We start from the raw sequence: 21,327 nt of genomic DNA on the forward strand, positions 1-21,327 counted from the left end.
CCTTGTCTATCAAAAACCTATGTACCTGTAACTTAAATATATTTAGCGAGGTAGCCTCCACCACTGCAACAGGCAGAGAATTCCAGAGATTCACCACCCTTTGAGTGAAGAAGTTCCTCCTCAATCTGATCTAAACTGCCCCCCCCCCCCCCAATCTTGAGGCTGTGCCCTCTAGTCCTGCTGTCCTTTCTAAGCGGGAAGAATCTCTCTACCTCTACCCTATCCCTCCCCTTCATTATCTTATACGTCTCTATAAGATCCCCCCTCATCCTTCTAAACTCCAACGAGTACAGACCCAGTCTATTTAGTCTCTCTTCATAGTCCAACCCCCTCATCTCTGGTATCAGCCTAGTGAACCTCCTATGCACTCCCTCCAAGGCCAATATATCCTTCCGCAAGTGCGGCAACCAAAACTGCACACAGTACTCCAGCTGCGGCCTCACCAGTGCCCTGTACAGTTGCAGCAAGACTTTTATATTCTATCTTTTATATTCTATCCCTCTCGCTATAAAGGCCAACATCCCATTCGCCTTCTTGATCACCTGCTGCACCTGCAGACTGGGTTTTTGCGACTCGTGCACAGGACCCCCAGGTCCCTCTGCACCGTAGCATGCTGCAGCTTTTCACCTTTTAAATAATAATCCCTCCTACTATTATTTCTGCCAAAGTGGATAACCTCGTACTTGCTAACATTATACTCCATCTGCCAGGTCCTCGCCCACTCGCTCAGCCTATCCAGATCTCTCTGCAGACTTTCCACACCCTCCACGCAATTTGCTTTTCCACTCATCTGGCAGCTCATTCCACACTTCCACCACTCTCTGTGTGAAGAAGCCTGTCCTAATATTCTCTTTAAACTTTTCACCCTTAACCCATGTCCTCTAGTTTTTTTTTTCTCCCCTAGTCTCAGTGGAAAAAGCCTGCTTGCATTCACTCTATCTATACCCATCATACTTTTATACACCTCTATCAAATCTCCCCTCATTCTTCTACGCTCCAGGGAATAAAGTCCTAACCTATTCAACCTTTCTCTGTAATTCAGTTTCTCAAGTCTCGGCAGCATCCTTGTAAACCTTTTCTGCACTCTTTCAACCTTATTAATATGCTTCCTGTAATTAGGTGACCAAAACTTCACACAACACTCTAAATTCGGCCTCACCTATGTCTTATGCAACCTCGGTGTGGGTATGCCGGCGTTGGACTAGCGTAAACACAGTAAAAAGTCTGACAACAGGTTTTAATCCAACCGATTTATTTGATAATAGACTCACAAGCTTTCGGGTTAGTCCCTTCGTCAGGTGAATGGAGAGTTCTGGCCTCAGACAGAGCATATAAAGCACAGACAGTTTAGAGATTACTGATTAGAATGCGAATCCTTACACCTAACCTGCTGTTCAAGACCTGAAGTGGCTGACAATGTGAGTGGAAGGAACATAAGAACATAAGAAATAGGAGCAGGAGTAGGCCAACCAGCCCTTCGAGCCTGCCCCGCCATTCAATAAGATCATGGCTGATCTGTCGTGGCTCAGTTCCACATTCCCGCCCTCTCCCCATAGCCCTTAATCCCCTCTCTCATCAAAAACCCATCAACCCGCGTCTTAAAAATATTTAGCGAGGCAGCCTCCACCACTTCAACGGGCAGAGAATTCCAGAGATTCACCACCCTTTATAAATCAAAATATTGAGTATAGGAGTTGGAATGTTATGGTGAGGTTGCATAATAAAAACTTGCCTGAGTGAAGAAGTTCCTCCTCAACTCTGTTCTAAACCGCCCCCCCTTTATCTTGAGGCTATGCCCCCTAGCCCTACTGTCCTTTCTGAGCGGGAAGAGTCTCTCCGCCTCTATCCTATCCATCCCATTCATCATCTTATACGTCTCAATGAGATCTCCCCTCATTCTTCTAAACTCTAACGAGTACAAGCCTAATCTATTCAGCCTCTCCTCATAGCTCAACCCCCTCAACTCCGGCATCAGCCTAGTAAACCTCCCCTGCACTCCCTCCAAGGCTAAAATATCCTTGTGTAAGTACGGCACCCAAAACTGCACACAGTACTCCAGCTGCGGAGCACTGATCACGGGTTAAAGAGATGTGTATTGTCTCCAGACAGTACAGTAAGTGAGGTTTTGCAAACCCAGGCAAGTTTTTATTATGCAACCTCACCATAACATTCCAATTCCTATACTCAATATTTTGATTTATAAAGGCCAATGTTCCAAAAGCACTCTTTATGACCCCTACCTACCTGTGACGCCACTTTTAGGGAATTATGTATCTGTATTCCTAGATCCCTCTGTTCTGCTGCACTCTCCAGTGTCCTACCATTTACCTTATATGTTCTACCTTGGTTTGTCCTTCCAAAGTGCAATACCTCACACTAGTCTGCATTAAACTGCATCTGCCATTTCTCAGCCCATTTTCCTAGCTGGTCCAAATCCCTCTGCAAGCTTTGAAAACCTTCCTCACTGTCCACTACACCTCCAATCTTTGTATCACCAGCAAAATTGCTGATCCAATTTACCACATTATCATCCAGATTATTGATATAGATGACAAACAACAATGGACCCAACACACTAGTCACAGGCCTCCACTCAGAAATGCAATCCTCCACTATCACTGTCTGACTTCTTCCATTGAGCCAATATCTAATCCAATTTACTACCTCCCCATGTATACCTAGTGACTGAACCTTCCTAACTAACCTCCCATGCAGGACCTTGTCAAAAGCCTTACTGAAGTCCATGTAGACAACATCCACCTGCCTTCCCTTCCTCCACCTTCCTGGTAACCTCCTCAAAAAACTCTAATAGATTGGTTAAACATGACCTACCATGCACAAAGCCATGTTGACTCTCCCTAATAAGTTTCTGTCTGTCCAAGTAGTTGTAGCTCCTATCTCTTAGTACACCTTCCAATAATTTACTTACTATTGACGTCAAACGTATCAGCCGATAATTTCCTGGATTACTTTTTGAGCCTTTTTTAAACAACGGAACAACATGAGCTATCCTCCAATCATCCGGCACCTCACCCGTGGATACCGACATTTTAAATATATCTGCCATACCTATGAGGGAGCAAGTTATCTTATATCTGGTACTGTGTAACGAGGCAGGTAGAACTAGGGATCATCTTATGGGGGAATCCTCTTGGGACGAGTGGTCATAGTATGGTTGAATTTCTGATGCAGATGGAGGATGAGAAAGTAGAGTCCCAAACCAGTGTCCTCTGTTTGAAGAGAGAGGAGTATGGTAAGATAAGGGTGGAATTGGCGAATGTAGATTGGGGGCGCAGAGTGGTTGGTAGGACAGCTGAAGAACAGTGGAGGATTTTTACGGAGATCTTTTTTGGTACTCAGCAGAAATATATTCTGATGGTAAGGAAGGGCTGTAAGAGAAGGGGTAACCAGCCGTGGTTATCGAGGGAAATAAAGGAGAGTATTAAATTAAAAGGTGATTAGTACAGAGTGGCTAAAAACAGTGGGGAATTAGAAGATTGGGAAAGATTTAAAAAACATCAAAGAATGAATAAGAAAGCGATAAAGAAAGGAAAGATAGAGTATGAAGCTAAACTATCTCTAAATATAAAAAATGATAGTAGAAGTTTTTACAAATATATAAAGAAGAGAGTGGCTAGAGTGAATGTTGGACCCTTAGAGGACAAGAGGGGGGATTTAGCGGTGGGTAACGAGGAAATGGCTGAGACTTTAAGTAAGTTCTTTGTGTCGGTCTTCACAGAGGACACAAATAGCTTACCGAATATTAAAGATAGAGGGATGGTAGGAGATGAGGTCCTTAATATAATTACTGTTACTAGCGAGGTAGTGCTTGGTAGACTAACGGGACTGAAGGTAGACAAGTCCTGGGAACCGGATGGAACGCATCCCAGGATTCTGAAAGAAATGGCAGAAGTAATAGCAGATGCCTTAGTAATTATTTATCAAAATTCGCTGGTCTCTGGGGAAGTGCTGGCGGATTGGAAAACAGCTAATGTTACGCCGCTGTTTAAAAAATGTAGCAGACAAAAGGCAAGGATTTGTAGGCTGGTTAGCTTAAGTTGAGAAAATGCTAGAATCCATCATCAAAGAAGAAATAGCAAGACACCTAGAAAAGAATGGTTCGATCAAGCAGATGCAGCATGGATTGGTGTAGGGGAAGTCGTGTTTAACGAATTTATTGGATTTCTATGAGGATATGACTGGTGTGGTAGACAGAGTGGAACTGGTGGATGTGGTGTTTTTAGATTTCCAGAAGGCGTTCGTTAAGGTGCCTCGCAAAAGGTTGCTGCAGAAGGTTAGGGTACATGGAGTTGGGGGTAAAGTGTTAGCGTGGATTGAGGATTGGTTATCTAACAGGAAGCAGAGGGTTTGAATCAATGAGTGCTTTTCTGGTTGGCAGTTGGTGACTAGTGGAGTGCCGCAGGGATCGGTGCTGGGGCCTCAACTGTTTGCCATTTACGTAGACAATCTAGAGGAGGGGGCTGAGTGTAGGGTAACAAAATTTGCTGATGACACGAAGATGAGTGGAAAAACAAATTGCATGGAGGGCGCGGAAAGTCTGCAGAGAGATCTGGATAGGCTGAGTGAGTGGGCGAGGACCTGTCAGATGGAATATAACGTTAGCAAATGTGAGGTTATCCACTTTGGTAGAAATAATAGTAGGAGGGATTATTATTTAAAGGGTGAAAAGCTGCAGCATGCTACAGTGCAGAGGGACTGGGGGTCCTTGTGCACGAATCGCAAAAACTCAGTCTGCAGGTGCAGCAGGTGATCAAGAAGGCGAATGGAATGTTGGCCTTTATAGCGAGAGGGATAGAATATAAACGCAGGGAGGTCTTGCTGCAATTGTACAGGGCACTGGTGAGGCTGCAGCTGGAGTACTGTGTGCAGTTTTGTTCCCCTTATTTGCGAAAGGATATATTGGCCTTGGAGGGAGTACAGAGAAGGTTCACCAGTCTGATACCAGAGATGAGGTGGTTAGCTTATGAAGAGAGATTGAATAGACTGGGCCTGTACTCATTAGAGTTTAGAAGGCTGAGGGGGAATCTTATAGAGACATATAAGATAATGAAGGGGCTAGATAGGGTAGAGGTAGAGAGATTCTTCCCGCTTAGAAAGGAAAACAGAACTAGAGGGCACAGTCTCAAAATAATGGGGGGGGGGGGGGGGGGGGCAGTTTAGATCAGAGTTGAGGAGGAACTTCTTCTCTCAAAGGGTGGTGAATCTCTGGAATTCTCTACCCATTGAAGTGGTGGAGGTTACCTCGTTGAATATATTTAAGTCACGGGTAGATAGATTTCTGATAGACAAGGGAATTAAGGGTTATGGGGAGAAAGCGGGAAAGTGGAACTGATCCACTTCAGATCAGCCCTGATGTTATTGAATGGTGGGGCAGGCTCAAAGGGCTAGATGGCCTACTCCAGCTCCTATTTCTTGTGTTCTTATGTTCTTATGCCAGGGCAGCTGCAATTTCAACACTACTCTCCTTCAAGGTCTGAGGGAATACCCTGTCCAGTCCTGGGGATTTATCTACTCTGATTTGTCTCAAGACAGCAAGCACCTCCTCCCCTTTAATCTGTATAGGTTCCACGACCTCCCTACTTGTTTGCCTTATGTCCGTAGACTTCATGCTAGTTTCCTTAGTAAATACGGATGCAAAAAACTCATTTAGTATCTCCCCTCTTTTTTGGTTCCATACAAAGTCAAGCACTCTGACCTTCAAGAGGACCAATTTTATCCCTTACTATCCTTTTGCTCTTAATATACTTGTAGAAGCTCTTAGGATTACCCTTCACCTTGACTGCCAAAGCAACCTCATATCTTCTTTTAGCCCTGATTTCCTTCTTAAGTAGTTTCTTGCACTTTTTATACTCCTCAAGCATCTTATTTGCTTCCTGTTGCCGATACATGTCATACATCTCTCTCTTTATCAGAGTTGCAATATCCCTCAAGAACCAAGGTTCCTTATTATTCTATTATTTTCTCTCTGTCTCTCTCCTCTCTTCTTTCTCTCGAATTGTTACCTCTACAAAGGGACCTGGGTGTCATAGTACATCAGTCACTGAAAGCAAGCATGTAGGTACAAGTAGTTAGGAAGACAAGTGGTACGTTGGCCTTCATTGCAAGATGCTTTGAGTACAGGAGCAAGGGTGTCTTACTGCAGCTGTACAGTGACTAGATGAGATCACACCTGGAGAAAAGTGCAGTTTTGGTCTCTTCTAGGATTGGATACACTTGCCTCAGAGAGAGTGCAGCGAAGGTTCACCAGACTAATTCCTGGGATGGCAGGATTTTTGTATGAGAAGAGACTGGGTCAACTGGGCCTGTATTCCCTTGAATAAAGAAGAAAGAGCGGGGATCTCATTGATACGTATAAAATTCCGACAGGGTTGAACAGACTGAATGCATGGATGGAGGGTCTAAACAAGAGGTCACAGTCTCAGGATATGGGGTAGGACAGTTAGGACTGAGTAGAAAAGAAACATCTTTACAGAGGGTGCTGAATTTGTGGAATTCTCTGCTACAGAAGACTCATGGCCAAATTACTGAATATATTTAAGAAGGGAGTAGATTTCCAAACTCTAAACGTGTCGAGTGATATGGAGAGAGCGCTGGAGTTCAGATGGCGGGTCAGCCATGATCATGTTGAATGGCAAAAGGGCTGAATGGCCTATTATCATATTTTTTCTGTCTCTATTCCTTGTACAAAGCACTCTACCTGTGTGTATTCTACCCAATGCCCATTGAATGATGGATTAGAATATGGGCCAGAATTCTCCAGGCTTGCGCACCTTGCTGCCACTGTCAGAGAGAATGGAGAATTGGTGTTCAGTCCATTCACTGCAATGGGAGTGGAAAATCCCACCTGCAGACAAGGTCGGAGAATTCTAGCTTTGAGTTCAAATTGAATGGAAGCTTCAGAGTAAGCATCGCTTCTCAATAGTTTTGGCCAAAATTACATCGTAATGTAACCCAGGATCTGGTGATGTTTGCCTCTGGAGAATCAGTTCAGCATGTGTTTGCTGTGGAAATGTTTCCAGGAAGCAGGAATCTCACCTGGATCTACTCTGTTTTCAGGTGGAAGCTGTACAGCTAATTGCTGACGGAAAGGCACCTCGGGAAACTCAAACTGAAGAAGGAGCAACATATGAACCAATTCAGAAGAAAGAGAATGCAAAGGTAGTGTATTAGTCTGCAGCTTGTGATCATTTTTCTGCAAATGAGTGAATGAATTTGAAGATAATTTGTATGAACTTATATGTTGTGATCCTTACCACCTCGCTGCACCCAACAATCAGTGTGGCAAGCTGGGCAAATAGTGTGCAATGCTAAAAATCCGATCAGTGCCTGGCGTGAAACAGTTTGCTATCTTCTCGGCCCCTATATATTGGTGCCAACCGCTTTGTGCTAGAAAGTGTGCAAATTTTTTTAGCATGAATTTCACTGGATTTCAGCGAGTTTGGCATGCATGCTTAGTACAGGTATATAAAAGTTTGGTTCAGATGCAGCAGTGGCAAAGGAGAGCTAGGAGGTGAGTACCACTGTGCATCAACCTCCAGCATGCAGGGGGAGTCTCAGCTGCTGCCACGGTAAGGGATAGGGTGGGGAGACTTGTGCCGGTCTGGGGGGTGGTTTCGCTGCTGGCTTGGAGCTTGTGTTTGTGCCTTCCCCTGGCTGCTAAATGACTCCCTAAGGAGCTAAGTATGAAGTCGAACTCCCAACCCCACCTAATGTCACTCTGGTCACCCTGCCAGCTATCTGCTGGACAGGTATTGTGGCTGACTGCTGACGTTCTGTCCCAGGCTCCACTAACCATAAAAAGAATCAGGCCTGGTTGCTTTATCCCCAATGAAAGGAGCTCAGCAGGTGTTAACAAGTCTTCTCACACTGCATGGACTCTGCAGTGCTGCCCACAATGGCTACCCATCACATGAAAGAAACAAGGGTCTCCATCGTCTATTGAGCATCAAGCCATTCCTGCAAGGCAGTGCACCAGATATCCAGGTGGTGTATTAACGTCCATGCTTCAAGGGTTCCAAATGGAGACCTCCTCCCAGCCACCTTACGCCCCTCATGCCCGCCAAGGCAAGGATATTGCAACAGTTAGCAGCCTATTGAATTGGTGCATGGCTCTGGGGATGATGTTGGTTTGCCCGCATCCAGATTCACGGGGGAATGGAAGGGAGTGAAGGATCTGGGATGGATAATTTTGTGGACTCTCTGTTTGTCTCTCTCTCCCTGTGTTTCTCTGTTTCTATCTCTCTTTCTCCCTGTGACTCTCTTTCTCTTGCTCCATCCCCACCCCGGCCCAAAAGCCAGTGGACAGGAAGCCACCAGTTGGGGCCGGGGAAGTCCTGCTTGTCATTTAATGAGATGACAGATGCTGTGTGCCACCTCAGGCTCAGTAGGGAGATAGAGGTCCTATGGCCCTGGTACGTCATTGAGCAGGTGGACACCCACTCCTTTTGGTCGTGAAATTTACGGCACCAGGTCTTTCCAGGTATCCAGTGGTGACCTCTGCAGCATCTCCCAGTGCTCTGCACATAAATGCACCTGTCAGGTGACAGATGCCCTGTTCACCGGGTAAACTGTCACTCTGCAGTGATCAGTGGGGGGAGGGAGGAAGAGGAGGCCTGCTGCCACTCTGCAGCAATTGGTGTGGGAGGGCAGCGGAGTCGCGATTGCTGGGAGAGGGAGGGAGTCCATGATCAGTCTGGGTGGCAGACGGGGTCGATGGGGGCTGTATCTCAACCCACAGGCTCCCCACGATTGCAGGGGGAGGAGCTGCTTCAGGCTGCCTGCAGTAGCAGGGGTCTGACAGCTCTCTCATTGTCAGACCCCTGTTACTGCTAATATGCAAAGGCCTGCACGTGCGCACCACCTCCCTCTGCAGGCTTCCAGGTGCTTTAAGCTTCGCCATCAGCTTCTGCAACAAGCAACAGATTCACTTAGAATTTTGCAGGCTGTGTTTCTATGTGGGGCTTGCAAACATGTCTAAAAGATCTGAAACTCCCCCAATTTCAAGTCTGCCCAGCACATAGGAAAAATAGATAAAATCACTTCCAGTGATTAAGCCAGTGTGTTCACAAATGTTTTGTCACATTTGATCCTGAGAAGAAGTATTTGTATTCCTAAGTCTGTCTATTCCCATAGCCATAACATGGCTCAGTTTTACCTATCTTAGCTCATGATGTGGACATACCATTGTTGGACTGGGGTGAATAAGATGAGAAGTCCTTCAGCAGCATCTGACGAAGGAGCAGAGCTCCAAAAGCTTGTGATTTTAAATAAACCTGTTGGACTATAACTTGGCATTGTGTGACATCTCATCTATCTGTTGCTGAAACCCTCATTCATTCCTTTGTTGCCTCTAGATTTGACTATCCCAATGTTTGTCCCATTCTACCCTCTAAACTTGAGGTCATCCAAATCTCTGCTGCCCATGTCTAAACCACAATAATGTCCCATTCCCTGATCACTCCTGTGTTCACTGACATTGGTTCCTGGTCAAGCAATGTCTTGACTTTAAAATTCTCCTCCTTATTTTCAAATCTCTCTTTTTGGTCACACCTTTTCCTATTTCTGTAATCTCCTCCAATCCTACTATCCTTTGTGATATCTGCACTCATCTAATTCTGGCCTCTTCTGCATTCCCAATCACCTTTGGCAGCCGCACCTTCAGTTGTCTAGGCCCTAACTTCTGGAATTCTCTCACTACGCTTCTCTGTCTTGCGTTTTGACCTCACTTCTTCAAACTCTGACGACTATGATCATAAAACCTATGTCCTTATGTGGCTCAGTGTTTTTTTATAACATTCCTGTGAAGTGGTTAGAGCGTTATGTTAAAGGTGCTATATAAATATAAGTTGTTGGAGGAAACCCTAGGGGTATAAGCACTGGCATAAAATATAAATGAATTTACAGCACACAAACTAAAAAGCAGAAAGTTGAGAGTATCAATAATTTACTTTAGTCTGTGTTTTAGTAATCCTTATTAAAGGAACCCATGACTGATTTACTGTCAAACATGTAACATTTTGAAAATAATTTTGGAAGGGACAATTAAAAGTGAATTTTATTGACATAGGTGTGTACACAAGCTAACTGGATGCAATTTTCCCAAAACTGTCCTTGAGTAAAACCTTTATTTGCTTTGGATTTTAATTTAAACATCTGGTGTATAATGCTGCAATAAGCTAGATAGGCCTGAATTGTTTTTTTTAGCCATGATGTGGAGGTGCCGGCGTTGGACTCGGGTAAGCACAGTAAGAAGTCTCACAACACCAGGTTAAAGTCCAACAGATTTATTTGGTAGCACAAGCCACAAGCTTTCAGAGCGCTGCCCCTTCACCAGGTGAGTGGGAATTGTGTTCACAAACAGGGCATATACAGACACAAACTCAGTTGATAAGATAATTCTTGGAATGTGAGTCTTTACAGGTAATCAAGTCTTAAAGGTACAGACAATGTGAGTGGAGAGAGGGTTAAGCACAGGTTAAAGAGATGTGTATCGTCTCCAGACAGGACAATTAGTGAGATTTCCTGGCTTGAAAAATTTCACTAACTGCCCTGTCTGGAGACAATACACATCTCTTTAACCCTGTGCTTAACCCTCTCTCCACTCACATTGTCTGTACCTTTAACACTTGATTACCTGTAAAAACTGGCATTCCAACTATTGTCTTGTAAATTGAGTTTGTGTCTTATATACGCCCTGTTTGTGAACACAACTCCTACTCACCTGATGAAGGGGCAGTGCTCCAAAAACTTGTGGCTTGTGCTACCAAATAAGCCTGTTGGACTTTAACCTGGTGTTGTGAGACTTTTTTTTAGAGCAGAGAAGGCTGAGGGGGGACATGATTGAGGTGCATAAGATTATGAGGGGAATGGACTGGATGAATAGGAAGAAGCTGTTCCCCTTGGTTGAGGGGGGAATCATCAGAGGGGCTAGTTTTACAGTGAGGGGCAGGAGATTCAGAGGAGATTTGAGAAAATCCTTTTTCACTCAGAAGGTGGTGGGAATCTGGAATGTGCTGTCTGGGAAAGGGAAGGCTGAAACCTTCCAACCATGAAAAGATATTTGGATGAGCACTGGAAATATTATAACATTAAAGCATATGGAACAAATGCTGGAAAATGGGATTAGCGCGCTTTTAGTGGTAGATACTGTCAATGCAAACTCGATGGGCTAAAGGGCCTTTTCTGCACTGTATGACTGTATGTAAAAGTGCTTTTTTTTGATGCGGTTCCTGCAAAATAAAGAATCATCCACTCCCCATCAGTTGCAGGTGGGTAGATATCAATTACTTTCCCTGGAGTCAGTAAGTCATGGATTCTGGCTTCATTCCAAAGGATGCAAATGGACAATCTAGACTCATCCTGGCAAAAAAGCTATGAGCCAAAAATTGTCAGGCACCAACACTACTGATAATAATGTTCATTATCAGTTTATACCATTTCTGTTGCAATCCCTAGAAGATACTGGGCACAAGTGAATTAAAGCTTTCCTAAGATAAAATAACGAAGCACGTAGAATCATAGAATCCCTACAGTGCAGAAGGAGGCCATTCGGTCCATCAAGTTTGCACCAATCACAATCCCACCCAGGCCCAAGCCCCATAACCCCATGCATTTACCCCAGCTAGTCACCCTGACACTAAGGGGCAATTTAGCATAGCCAATCCACCCAACCCGCATATCTTTGGACTGTGGGAAGAAACTGGAGAGCCCGGGGGAAATCCACACAGACACAGGGAGAATGTGCAAACTCCACACAGGCAGTGACCTAGGCCGGGTATCAAACCCAGTTTTCTGGTGCTGTGAAGCAGCTGCACTAACCACTGTGCCACCGCGCTGCCCCTAGATCAGCTAGATAGTCAATATCTTTTCCCAAAGGTAGGGAAGCCTAAAACTAGAGGACATAGGTTTAAGGTGAGAGGCTAGAGATATAAAAGGGCCCAGTAGGTCAATTTCTTCACTCAAAGGGTACTGAGTGTCTGGAATGAACTGCCAATGGTAGTAGTAGAGGTGGGTACAATTTTGTTTTTTAAAAAGCGTTTAGACAGTTACATGGATAAAATGACTATAGAGGGATATGGGCCAAATGCAGGCAATTGGGACTAGCTTAGTGGTTTAAAAAAAAAAGGGCAGAATGGACAAGTTGGGCAGAAGGGCCTATTTCCAAACCTCTTTAACAATGTTTCTGGAATCATTTTATTGTTGGATGAGTATAAGCAGCAGCATTCTGGACTCAGATAAATCTTGTGTTTACATACACTGAGCAGACACAACTCTTTCAGTCCATTATCAGCCCAGCAAATAATGATGGGTCAATGGCACAGGTTCACAGCATGTTTTGAGATTAACTATTATAAAACACTCTTTGACAGCAGGTTTTTATGAACAGAGCACAAGCAATCTGACTGAAGATGACAGCTGTTGGTAAATATCCACTTCGTAGAACTGGTGACTTTGAACCTTGTGCTTAAATTACAGCCAGTTGTCATTCTCACTGTAAATGTCACTTCAGCATATTCTAAAATGGAGATTGATCAACAACTTATCACTACTTTTAATACCATCATCCTACCAACCTCAATCAGAACCGGTGTGAAAATGCATTCTAGATATCACTTCAATTTCAACTTCGATTTACCGTCAAATCTTTTTTTAAATGCAAAGCTTCCACTTCAGCTATGGGAGAGATTTCTCTATATTATGCTATAAAATTGGTCACTACAACCATATCTCATAAAATGGTCTTTGATCATTTATTTCAATTCTGTCACATTATATATAAAATTCCTCTGCTAAACTCTAAACCTTTTGTGACCTGGAGGAAAATATGCTTTGCATTGTGATCTTATAACTCCAACGCTGCTTGAGTAACCAACTTTGAACGCACTAACTTGGCCATTTTCTCTCACTTTTTCCTCATATTTGATTTGGATGGTATGAGTGCTCCGAGTGCTAGACCCAGATGTTCCTCCGTTCTAGTCATGTGGATTTTATGGTTACGAGACACAGTAACATAAATAAATATTAACATAGACAATCAAAAGCTTGGTCAAAGAGTGAGTTTTAAAAATAAACTTTAACAAGGAGAGACAAACAGAGTGACTTAGGAAGGGAATTCTAGAGCCAAAGGGGCCTAGACAACATTATAATTATTTTGTCAATATAACCACATCAGGCAAGACAGGAGCATTAATCTGAACATGACCAGTTGATGAAAATTATGAATTGATGCTTGTGCACAAACCTAGTTAGACCCTTAAAGGTGTCACCGAGAAGCCTTTTTCTTTCCTGTAGCATCACAGGTAATGATGGCATTAAATAAATGCATTAAAGAACATGATTCAATTCCTGTACTAATGTTTTTTCTCCAGATTTCCTGGGATCAGCCAGCAGAAGCTATTCATAACTGGATTCGTGGTCATGATAAAGTACCTGGAGCATGGACTCTCATTGATGGACAAGTACTTGAAATATTTGCATTTTTAAGTATTTTGTTGCAAAGTCTGTGATGTCAGCACAATATAATAAGCTAATGTAGGATTTGCTAATATAGTATTTCCCTCAATGTGGATGGCCATAAAACATTAGACAAGGGTCATGAGTGGGGGGGGGTACTGGTGGTGTTGGGATGGCGGCGCGGGCTCGTTGGGCCAAAGGGCCTGTTTCCGTGGCTGTTTTTGTTCTTTGTTTTGCTGTTTAAATTGAGTACTGTTAAAGCAATTTTGGGTTAAAATGACTCCATTCTGAGTGAAAAGATATTAGATGGACACCAGGGGCGAGATCTTTGACTTTTCTTCATGAAGTCAGAGTCAAGCCATTCCCTGATGTCAGATTCCCTCCTTCAAAAAGACCATAAAAGCTTGTTGCAGGCTGTGTCTAGACTACTGTCTTTTGAGGCACAGATGACAAGGCCGACAAGATAGAAGACGTTAAATGGGGTATTGGTCCAGTTCTATTCATGGTTTGTAGGATCTTTAGCCCTCACACGTCATTCACACCACTCCCCAGTCCAACCCCTCAATGCCCACTCATAGAAGCATAGAAAATAGAAGCAGGAATAGGCCATTCGGCCTTTTAAGCCTGCTTCACCATTCTCTCAGTATCCACTAGGGACAGGTCTTATTAGCCACATAACAAAGCAAGACTTTGAATATTTTTTAATTTATTATTTCATTGGCAAAGCCAGTATTTGTTGCCCATCCTGAACTGAATGGCAATTTCAGAGGGCAGTTAAGAGTCAGTCATGTTACTGTGGATATGAAGACTGTGTAGTCAGGGAGTAGACATAGTTCTCCATAGCTGAGAGCAAGAGTGCATTGCCTGATAGTACCAGAGTTCAGGACATTAGCTCTGGGCAGGACAGGAAATTGCAATGGAAGAGTGAGAATCCAGTAGTCATGGTCCATGTAGCTACTAATGACATAGATCGGAGTAGGAATGCGGTTCCACTTGGGGATTATGAGCAGCTAGAGGCTAAATTAAAAAGTAGAACTTCAAAGGTCTGGGTTATTACCTGAACTGTGAGCAAATAGGCACAGATTAAATTAGATTAGAGAGTTGAATGTGTGACTCAAAGATGGTTTTGACTCGTGGGTGACTGGCTGCAGTCCTAGAGAAAGTGAGAGCTATGCTGTTGGAATGGTATTCATCTGAATTCTGCTGGGACCAATGTTCAGGTGAATCATATAACTAAGATGGTAAGGAGGGACTTAAACTAAATACTGGGAGTGAGAAATAAGATGATGTGGTAAAGTAAAGGGAGAGGATAAGGGAGCAGGTTCCCTAGCAGAGATACTTGAGTCATCAATAGTCACGGGTGAGGTGCCTGAAGATTGGAGGGCAGCAAATGTTGTGCCTTTATTTAAAAAGGGCTGCAGGGAAAAGCCTGGAAGCTACAGGCCAGTGAGCTCACATCTGTGGTGGGTAAGTTGTTGGAAGGTATTTTGAGAGATAGTAGCTATAGGCATTTAGAGATGCAAAGGTTGAGATACCTGGGGCTTTTCTCTTTAGAGTGGAGGAGGATGAGAGGTGACTTAATAGAAGTTTATAAGATGATGAGGGGATAGATAGAGTGGATGTTCAGAGACTATTTCCTCAGATGGATATAGCTGTTACTAGGGGCATAGGTAAGGTTCATGGTGGGAGATATAGGAGGGGTGTCTGAGGTAGATTCTTTACTCAGGGTGGTTGGAGTGTGGAATGCACTGCCTGCTGTGATAGTGAAGTTGGACACTTCAGGAACTTTCACTTTAGGGACACACCAGAATGATAGGGAGTGGACGCAACAACAAGAGCCAAAGGGTCTGTACTGAGCTTTACTGTTCTATGTTCTAAGGTAGGTGAGGACAGTGCAGTTGATGCTGTCTACATGGACTTTAGCAAAGTCTTTGACAAGGTACCACATGGCAGGTTGTTGCATAATGTTAAATGTCATGGGATCTGGGGTGAGGTATCTAAATGGATATAAAATTGGCTCATTGACAGAAGCCAGAGGGTGGTTGTAGAGGGTTGTTTTTCGAACTGGAGGCCTGTGACAAGGAGGTGCTGGGGTAGCTTGTTACTTAAGGATGCCATTAGTACAGTAGTGAGACATGAGCTTAGTTCTAAAGGTAGCAATAATAGGCAGGCAGATTATTTTTGAATGGGTATAAATTGAGAGAGGTGGATACTCAGTGAGACGTTGGTGTCCTAATGCATCAAACACTGAAAGTAAGCACACAGGTACAGCAGGCAGTAAAGAAAGCAAATGGTGTGTTGGCCTTCATAGTAAGAGGATTTGAGTATAGGAATAGGGATGTTTTGCTGTAATTATACAGGGCATTGGTGAGGCCATACCTGGAGTATTGTGTGTAGTTTCAATATACTTATCTAAGGAAGGATGTCCTTGCTAGAGAGGGAGTGCAGCAAAGGTTTACTAGGCTGATTCCTGCGATGGCAGGTTTGTCAATATGAGGAGAAGCTAAGTTGGTTAGCTTATATTCATTGGAGTTTAGAAGAGTGAGAAGCGATCTCTTCGAAACTCATAAAATTCCAACAGGATTAGACAGTGTAATGATCAAAATGAATGGCAAAGCAGGCTCGAAGAGCTGAACGGCCTACATCTGTTTCTATTTTTTGTGCTTCAATGTCAAGATTTGGGCAGGGATTTTCTGGCCCTTTCTGCTGGCAGGACCTTCCAGTCCCACCGAAGGGAACCCCCACAGTGGGTTCCATGTCAGCCGGACAGGTGAGCCACGCAAAATGCTGTAGACATTGGCGGGACAAGAAGATCCCACTGCTCATCATCATAGAATTATCACAGAATCCTTACACTGCTGAAGGAGGCTGTTTGGCCCATTGGGTCTGCACCGACCATAATCCCACCCAGGTTCTATTCCCGTAACCTCACATATTTACTCTGCTAATCCCCCTGACACTAGAGTCAATGATCAATTCAGCGTGGCCAAAATCCTATCCATGGAACCAGTTTGGATAGGGATAAGAAATAACAAAGATAAGAAGTCCCTTGCCGTAGCTTAAATGCCCTCTTCACTGTAGGAGGAGGTGTACAGGAAGAAATAATGAAGACTTGTGAGAATGGTAAAATGGATGATTTCAATTTACGTCTTGACTGGACAACCAGATTGGTAAAGGTAGTCTGGAAAATGAGTTCATCCAGTGCTTTTGAACGAGTTCTTTCGAACAGCCTGTTCTAAAGTCAATCAAAGAGCAGGCTATTCTGGACAAGGCAATGTGCAATGAGAAAAGATTAATTAATGACTTCATAGTAAAGGAACCACTAGGTAGAAATGATCGTAGCGTGATTGAATTTTGTACTCAGTTTGAGGGAGAGAAGAGTGGGTTAGGACTCACGCTTCAAACTTAAATAAAGGAAATTATAAGAGTATGAAGACAGTTGCCTAAGTGAACTGGGAAATCAGGTTAAAGAATACGTCAGTAGAGATGTAGTGGAAGATGTTTAAGGAGATATTTTGTAACACTCAGCAAAGATGTATTCCAGTAAGAAATGAAGACTCTAGGAGAAGGATGCACCATCTGCAGCTACTAAGGAAGTTAAAGATGATATCAAAATGAAAGATAAAGCATACAATTCCACAAGGGTTGGCAACAAGTTATAAGACGAGCTGGAATGTTTAAAAAAAGGGAAAGATGACTAAGGAAGGAGAAATTAGAGTATGTGAGAAAGTTGGCCACTACTACAACAATAGGATAATAGTTTCTACAGGTATTTGAAAAAGAAAAAAAGCAACTTGTGTGGAGTCTTGGTCCTCCAGAGAGTGAGCCAGAGATAGTGATAATGAGAAATAGGTAAACAATGGATGTATTGAAGTTAGATTTTGTGTTTGTCTGCACTTCAAAATAACATGAATAAACCAGGAATAATTGTAAAACAAGCAGTGAAAGGAAGAGATGAACTTGATTATAACCACTAGGGAAAGAGTAATAAGAACATTATTCGAACTAAAAGCTGACGAGGCCCCAAGTTCTGATGGACTTCATCCTGGAATGCTGAAAGAAGTGGCTGTGAGAAATTAGATGCATTATTTTTCCTAAACTCCCTAGATAGAACATAGAACATTACAACGCAGTACAGGCCTTTCGGTCCTCGATGTTGTACCAACCAGCGGAACCAATCTAATGACCCTCTAACCTAAACTATTCCAATGTTATCCATATGCCTATCCACTGACCATTTGAATGCCCTTAAAGTTGGCGAGTCCACAACTGCTGCAGGCAGGGCATCCCATGCCCTTGTTACCCTCTGAGTAAAGAACCTACCTCTGACATCCGTCCTATAATTACCACCCCTTAATTTAAAGCTATGTCCCCTCGTGTTAGCCATCACCATCCGAGGAAAAAGGCTCACTGTCCACCCTATCTAACCCTCTGATCATCTTGTATGTCTCAATTAGGTCACCTCGTAACCTTCTTCTTTCTAATGAAAACAACCTCAAGTCCCTCAGCCTTTCCTCATAAGACCTTCCCACCATACCAGGCAACATCCTGGTAAACCTCCTCTGCACCCTTTCCAATGCCTCCACATCCTTCTTATAATGCGGTGACCAGAACTGTACGCAATACTCCAAGTGCAGCTGCACCAGAGTTTTGTACAGTTGCAACATGACCTCACGGCTCCGAAATTCAATCCCTCTACCAGTAAGAGCTAACACACCTTACGCCTTCTTAACAACCTTACCAACCTGGGTGCCAACTTTCAGGGATCTATGCACGTGGACACCGAGATCTCTCTGCTCGTCAACACTACCAAGAGTTCTTCCATTAGCCCTACATTCTGTACTCCAGTTACTCTTACCAAAGTGAATCATCTCACACTTTTCTGCATTAAACTCCATTTGCCACCTCTCAGCCCAGCTCTGCAGCTTATCTATGTCCCCCTGCAAACTGTAACATCCGTCCTCACTGCCTACAACTCCTCCGACTTTGGTGTCGTCAGCAAATTTACTAACCCATCCTTCTACACCCTCATCTAGGTCATTTATAAAAATGACAAACAACAGTGGCCCCAAAACAGATCCCTGAGGTACACCACTTGTAACTGAACTCCAGGTTGAATATTTCCCATCAGCCACCACCCTCTGTCTTCTGTCAGCTAGCCAATTCCTGATCCAAACTGCTAAATCACCCTCAATCCCATGCATCTGCATTTTCTGCAATAGCCTACCATGGGGAACCTTATCAAACGCTTTGCTAAAATCCATATACACCACGTCAACTGCCTTACCCTTATCCACCTCTTTGGTCACCTTTTCAAAAAACTCGATAAGGTTTGTGAGGCACGACCTATCCTTCACAAAACCGTGTTGACTATCCCTAATCAATTTATTTCCCTCGAGATGATTATAAATCCTATCCCTTATAATTCTTTCCAAAACTTTGCCCACAACAGAAGTAAGGCTCACTGGTCTATAACTCCCAGTATGGTCTCTACTCCCCTTCTTGAACAAGGGGACAACATTTGCTATCCTCCAGTCTTCTAGCACTATACCTGTAGCCAATGACGACATGAACATCAAAGCCAAAGGCTCTGCAATCTCCTCCCTAGCCTCCCAGAGAATCCTAGGGTAAATCCCATCTGGCCCAGGGGACTTATCTATTTTCATACTCTCAAGAATTGCTAACACCTCCTCCTTAAGTACCTCAATCCCTTCTAGTCTAAAAGCCTGTATGTCAGTCCTTGGAACAGATCCATCAGATTGTAAAATAACGAATGTAACTCCTCTATTCAAGAAAGGAAGGACTCAGAAAGCAGGAAACTGCAGGACCAGTTGGCCTAACATTGGTTATTGTGAAAATGCTGGAATTTGTTCTTATCGAGGTTATAGTAGGGCACTTAGAAAATCTTACTGCAGACAGTGTCAACATGATTTTGTGCTACTGAGGGACAGAGTGACTAGGGATTTTGTAACTGAACTGGTTAGAGAGCCAGTTGATCAGAATATTTTCTTAAAAATGGTTATTGAGCTTTAGGATCTTGGATAATATGTCATTTTTTGGTTAGCAAAATATGACAAGTGGAGTCCCACAGGACTCAGTACTGGGACCTCAGCTATTTGCAATTTATATCAATGACTTGGATGAAGATATCGAATATGTGATTGCTGATGACACAAAGATAGGTGGGAAAGTAAATTATGCAGAGGATACAAGTAGCTTACAAAGAAACATAAATATTTTCAGTGAGTGTGACACAGAGGGATCTAAGTGTCTTAATATGGAAATCACAAAAAGTTAGCAATTACAGCAAGTGATTAGGAAGGCAAATTCATTGTTGTTTACTGCAACATTGGAGAGAGCCAATTTATATGTTGGTCCACAAATAGAATGTTGTATATAGTTTTTGTCTCCTATTTAAGAAAAAAATAATGCATTAGAAGCAGTTGAGGGAAGGTTCGCTTCACTGGTTCCTAGATAGGAGGGGGTTAGGGAAAAATTGAACAGGCTGGGCCTGTGCCCGTTGGAGTTTAGACAAATGAGAGGTGATCTTATTGAAATAGAACATAGAACATTACAGCGCAGAACAGGCCCTTCGGCCCACGATGTTGCGCCGACTAGTTAAAAAGCAATGACCCTCTAACCTAAACCAAACCCTTTCCATCCATAAACCTATCCACGGATCTCTTAAACGCCCCCAAACTAGGCGCATTTACAACCGCAGCAGGCAGGGCATTCCAATCCCTCACCACCCTCTGGGTAAAGAACCTACCCCGTCATCCGTCCTATAATGTGTAGAATCTTGACAGGACTTGACAGGGTGGACGCTGAAAGGATGTTTTGCTTTGTGGGAGTGACCAGATCTAGAGGGACATAGCTATAAGATAAGGGGTCTTCTGTTTAATAGAACATAGAACACTACAGCACAAACAGGCCCTTCGGCCCACAAGTTGCACCCATCATATCCATACCTACCAGGCCATAGAACTATCTATAATTCCCAAACCCATTAAATCCCACGTACTCATCCAGAAGTCTTTTAAAAGATCCCAGCGAGTTCGCCTCTACCACCACCAATGGCAGCCGATTCCTCTCGCTCACCACCCTCTGAGTGAAAAACATCTCCTCTGTACCTGCTCCCCAGCACCTTAAACCTGTGTCCTCTCGTAGCAACCATTTCAGCCCAGGGAAATAGCCTCTGAGAATGTAGTGTTGAAGAGCAGAAGGATCTTGGGGTCCGGGTCCACAGGACTCTTAAATCGGCCTCGCAGGTGGAGGAGGTGGTCAAGAAGGCGTATGGTGTACTGGCCTTCATTCATCGAGGGATTGAGTTTAGGAGTCGGGAGGTAATGCTGCAACTTTATAAGACCCTTGTCAGGCCTCATTTAGAGTATTGTGCGCAGTTCTGGTCGCCTCACTATAGGAAAGATGTAGAAGCTATTGAGAGGGTACAGAGGAGATTTACAAGGATGTTGCCTGGACTGGGAGGCATGCCTTATGAAGTTAGGTTGAGGGAGCTGGGACTCTTTTCCCTGGAGAGACGAAGGTTGAGAGGCGACCTGATAGAAGTTTACAAAATGTTGAGAGGAATAGATAGGGTGGACTCTCAGAGGCTATTTCCCCAGGTTGAAATGGTTGCTACGAGAGGACACAGATTTAAGGTGCGGGGAGGGAGGTTCAGAAGTGATGTTAGGGGTAAGTTTTTCACTCAGAGGGTGGTGAGTGAATGGAATCGGCTGCCGTCAGTGGTGGTGGAGGCGAACTCGCTGGGGTCTTTTAAAAGACTTCTGGATGAGTATATGGGGTTTAATGAGATTGAGGGTTATAGATAGGTCTGTAGGTTGGTAGGTGATGATG

General features: G+C 43.7%; 1 protein-coding gene across 1 annotated transcript in view; it reads left to right on the top strand.

Annotated features, from left to right (window-relative positions):
- The window catches only part of LOC145355253 (mitochondrial 10-formyltetrahydrofolate dehydrogenase-like), a 120,685-nt gene that overhangs the window by 26,109 nt on the left and 73,249 nt on the right, over positions 1 to 21,327 (top strand). Inside the window, exons 5-6 of the mRNA XM_080207122.1 lie at positions 7,078 to 7,179; positions 13,389 to 13,478. Of these exons, the coding sequence (XP_080063248.1) occupies positions 7,078 to 7,179; positions 13,389 to 13,478 (192 nt within the window). The remainder of the gene's footprint in view (positions 1 to 7,077; positions 7,180 to 13,388; positions 13,479 to 21,327) is intronic.

The sequence above is a fragment of the Carcharhinus amblyrhynchos genome, chromosome 19, assembly GCF_965287045.1.
Source record: "Carcharhinus amblyrhynchos chromosome 19, sCarAmb.v2.hapA, whole genome shotgun sequence".
Classification (NCBI taxonomy): Eukaryota; Metazoa; Chordata; class Chondrichthyes; order Carcharhiniformes; family Carcharhinidae; genus Carcharhinus; species Carcharhinus amblyrhynchos.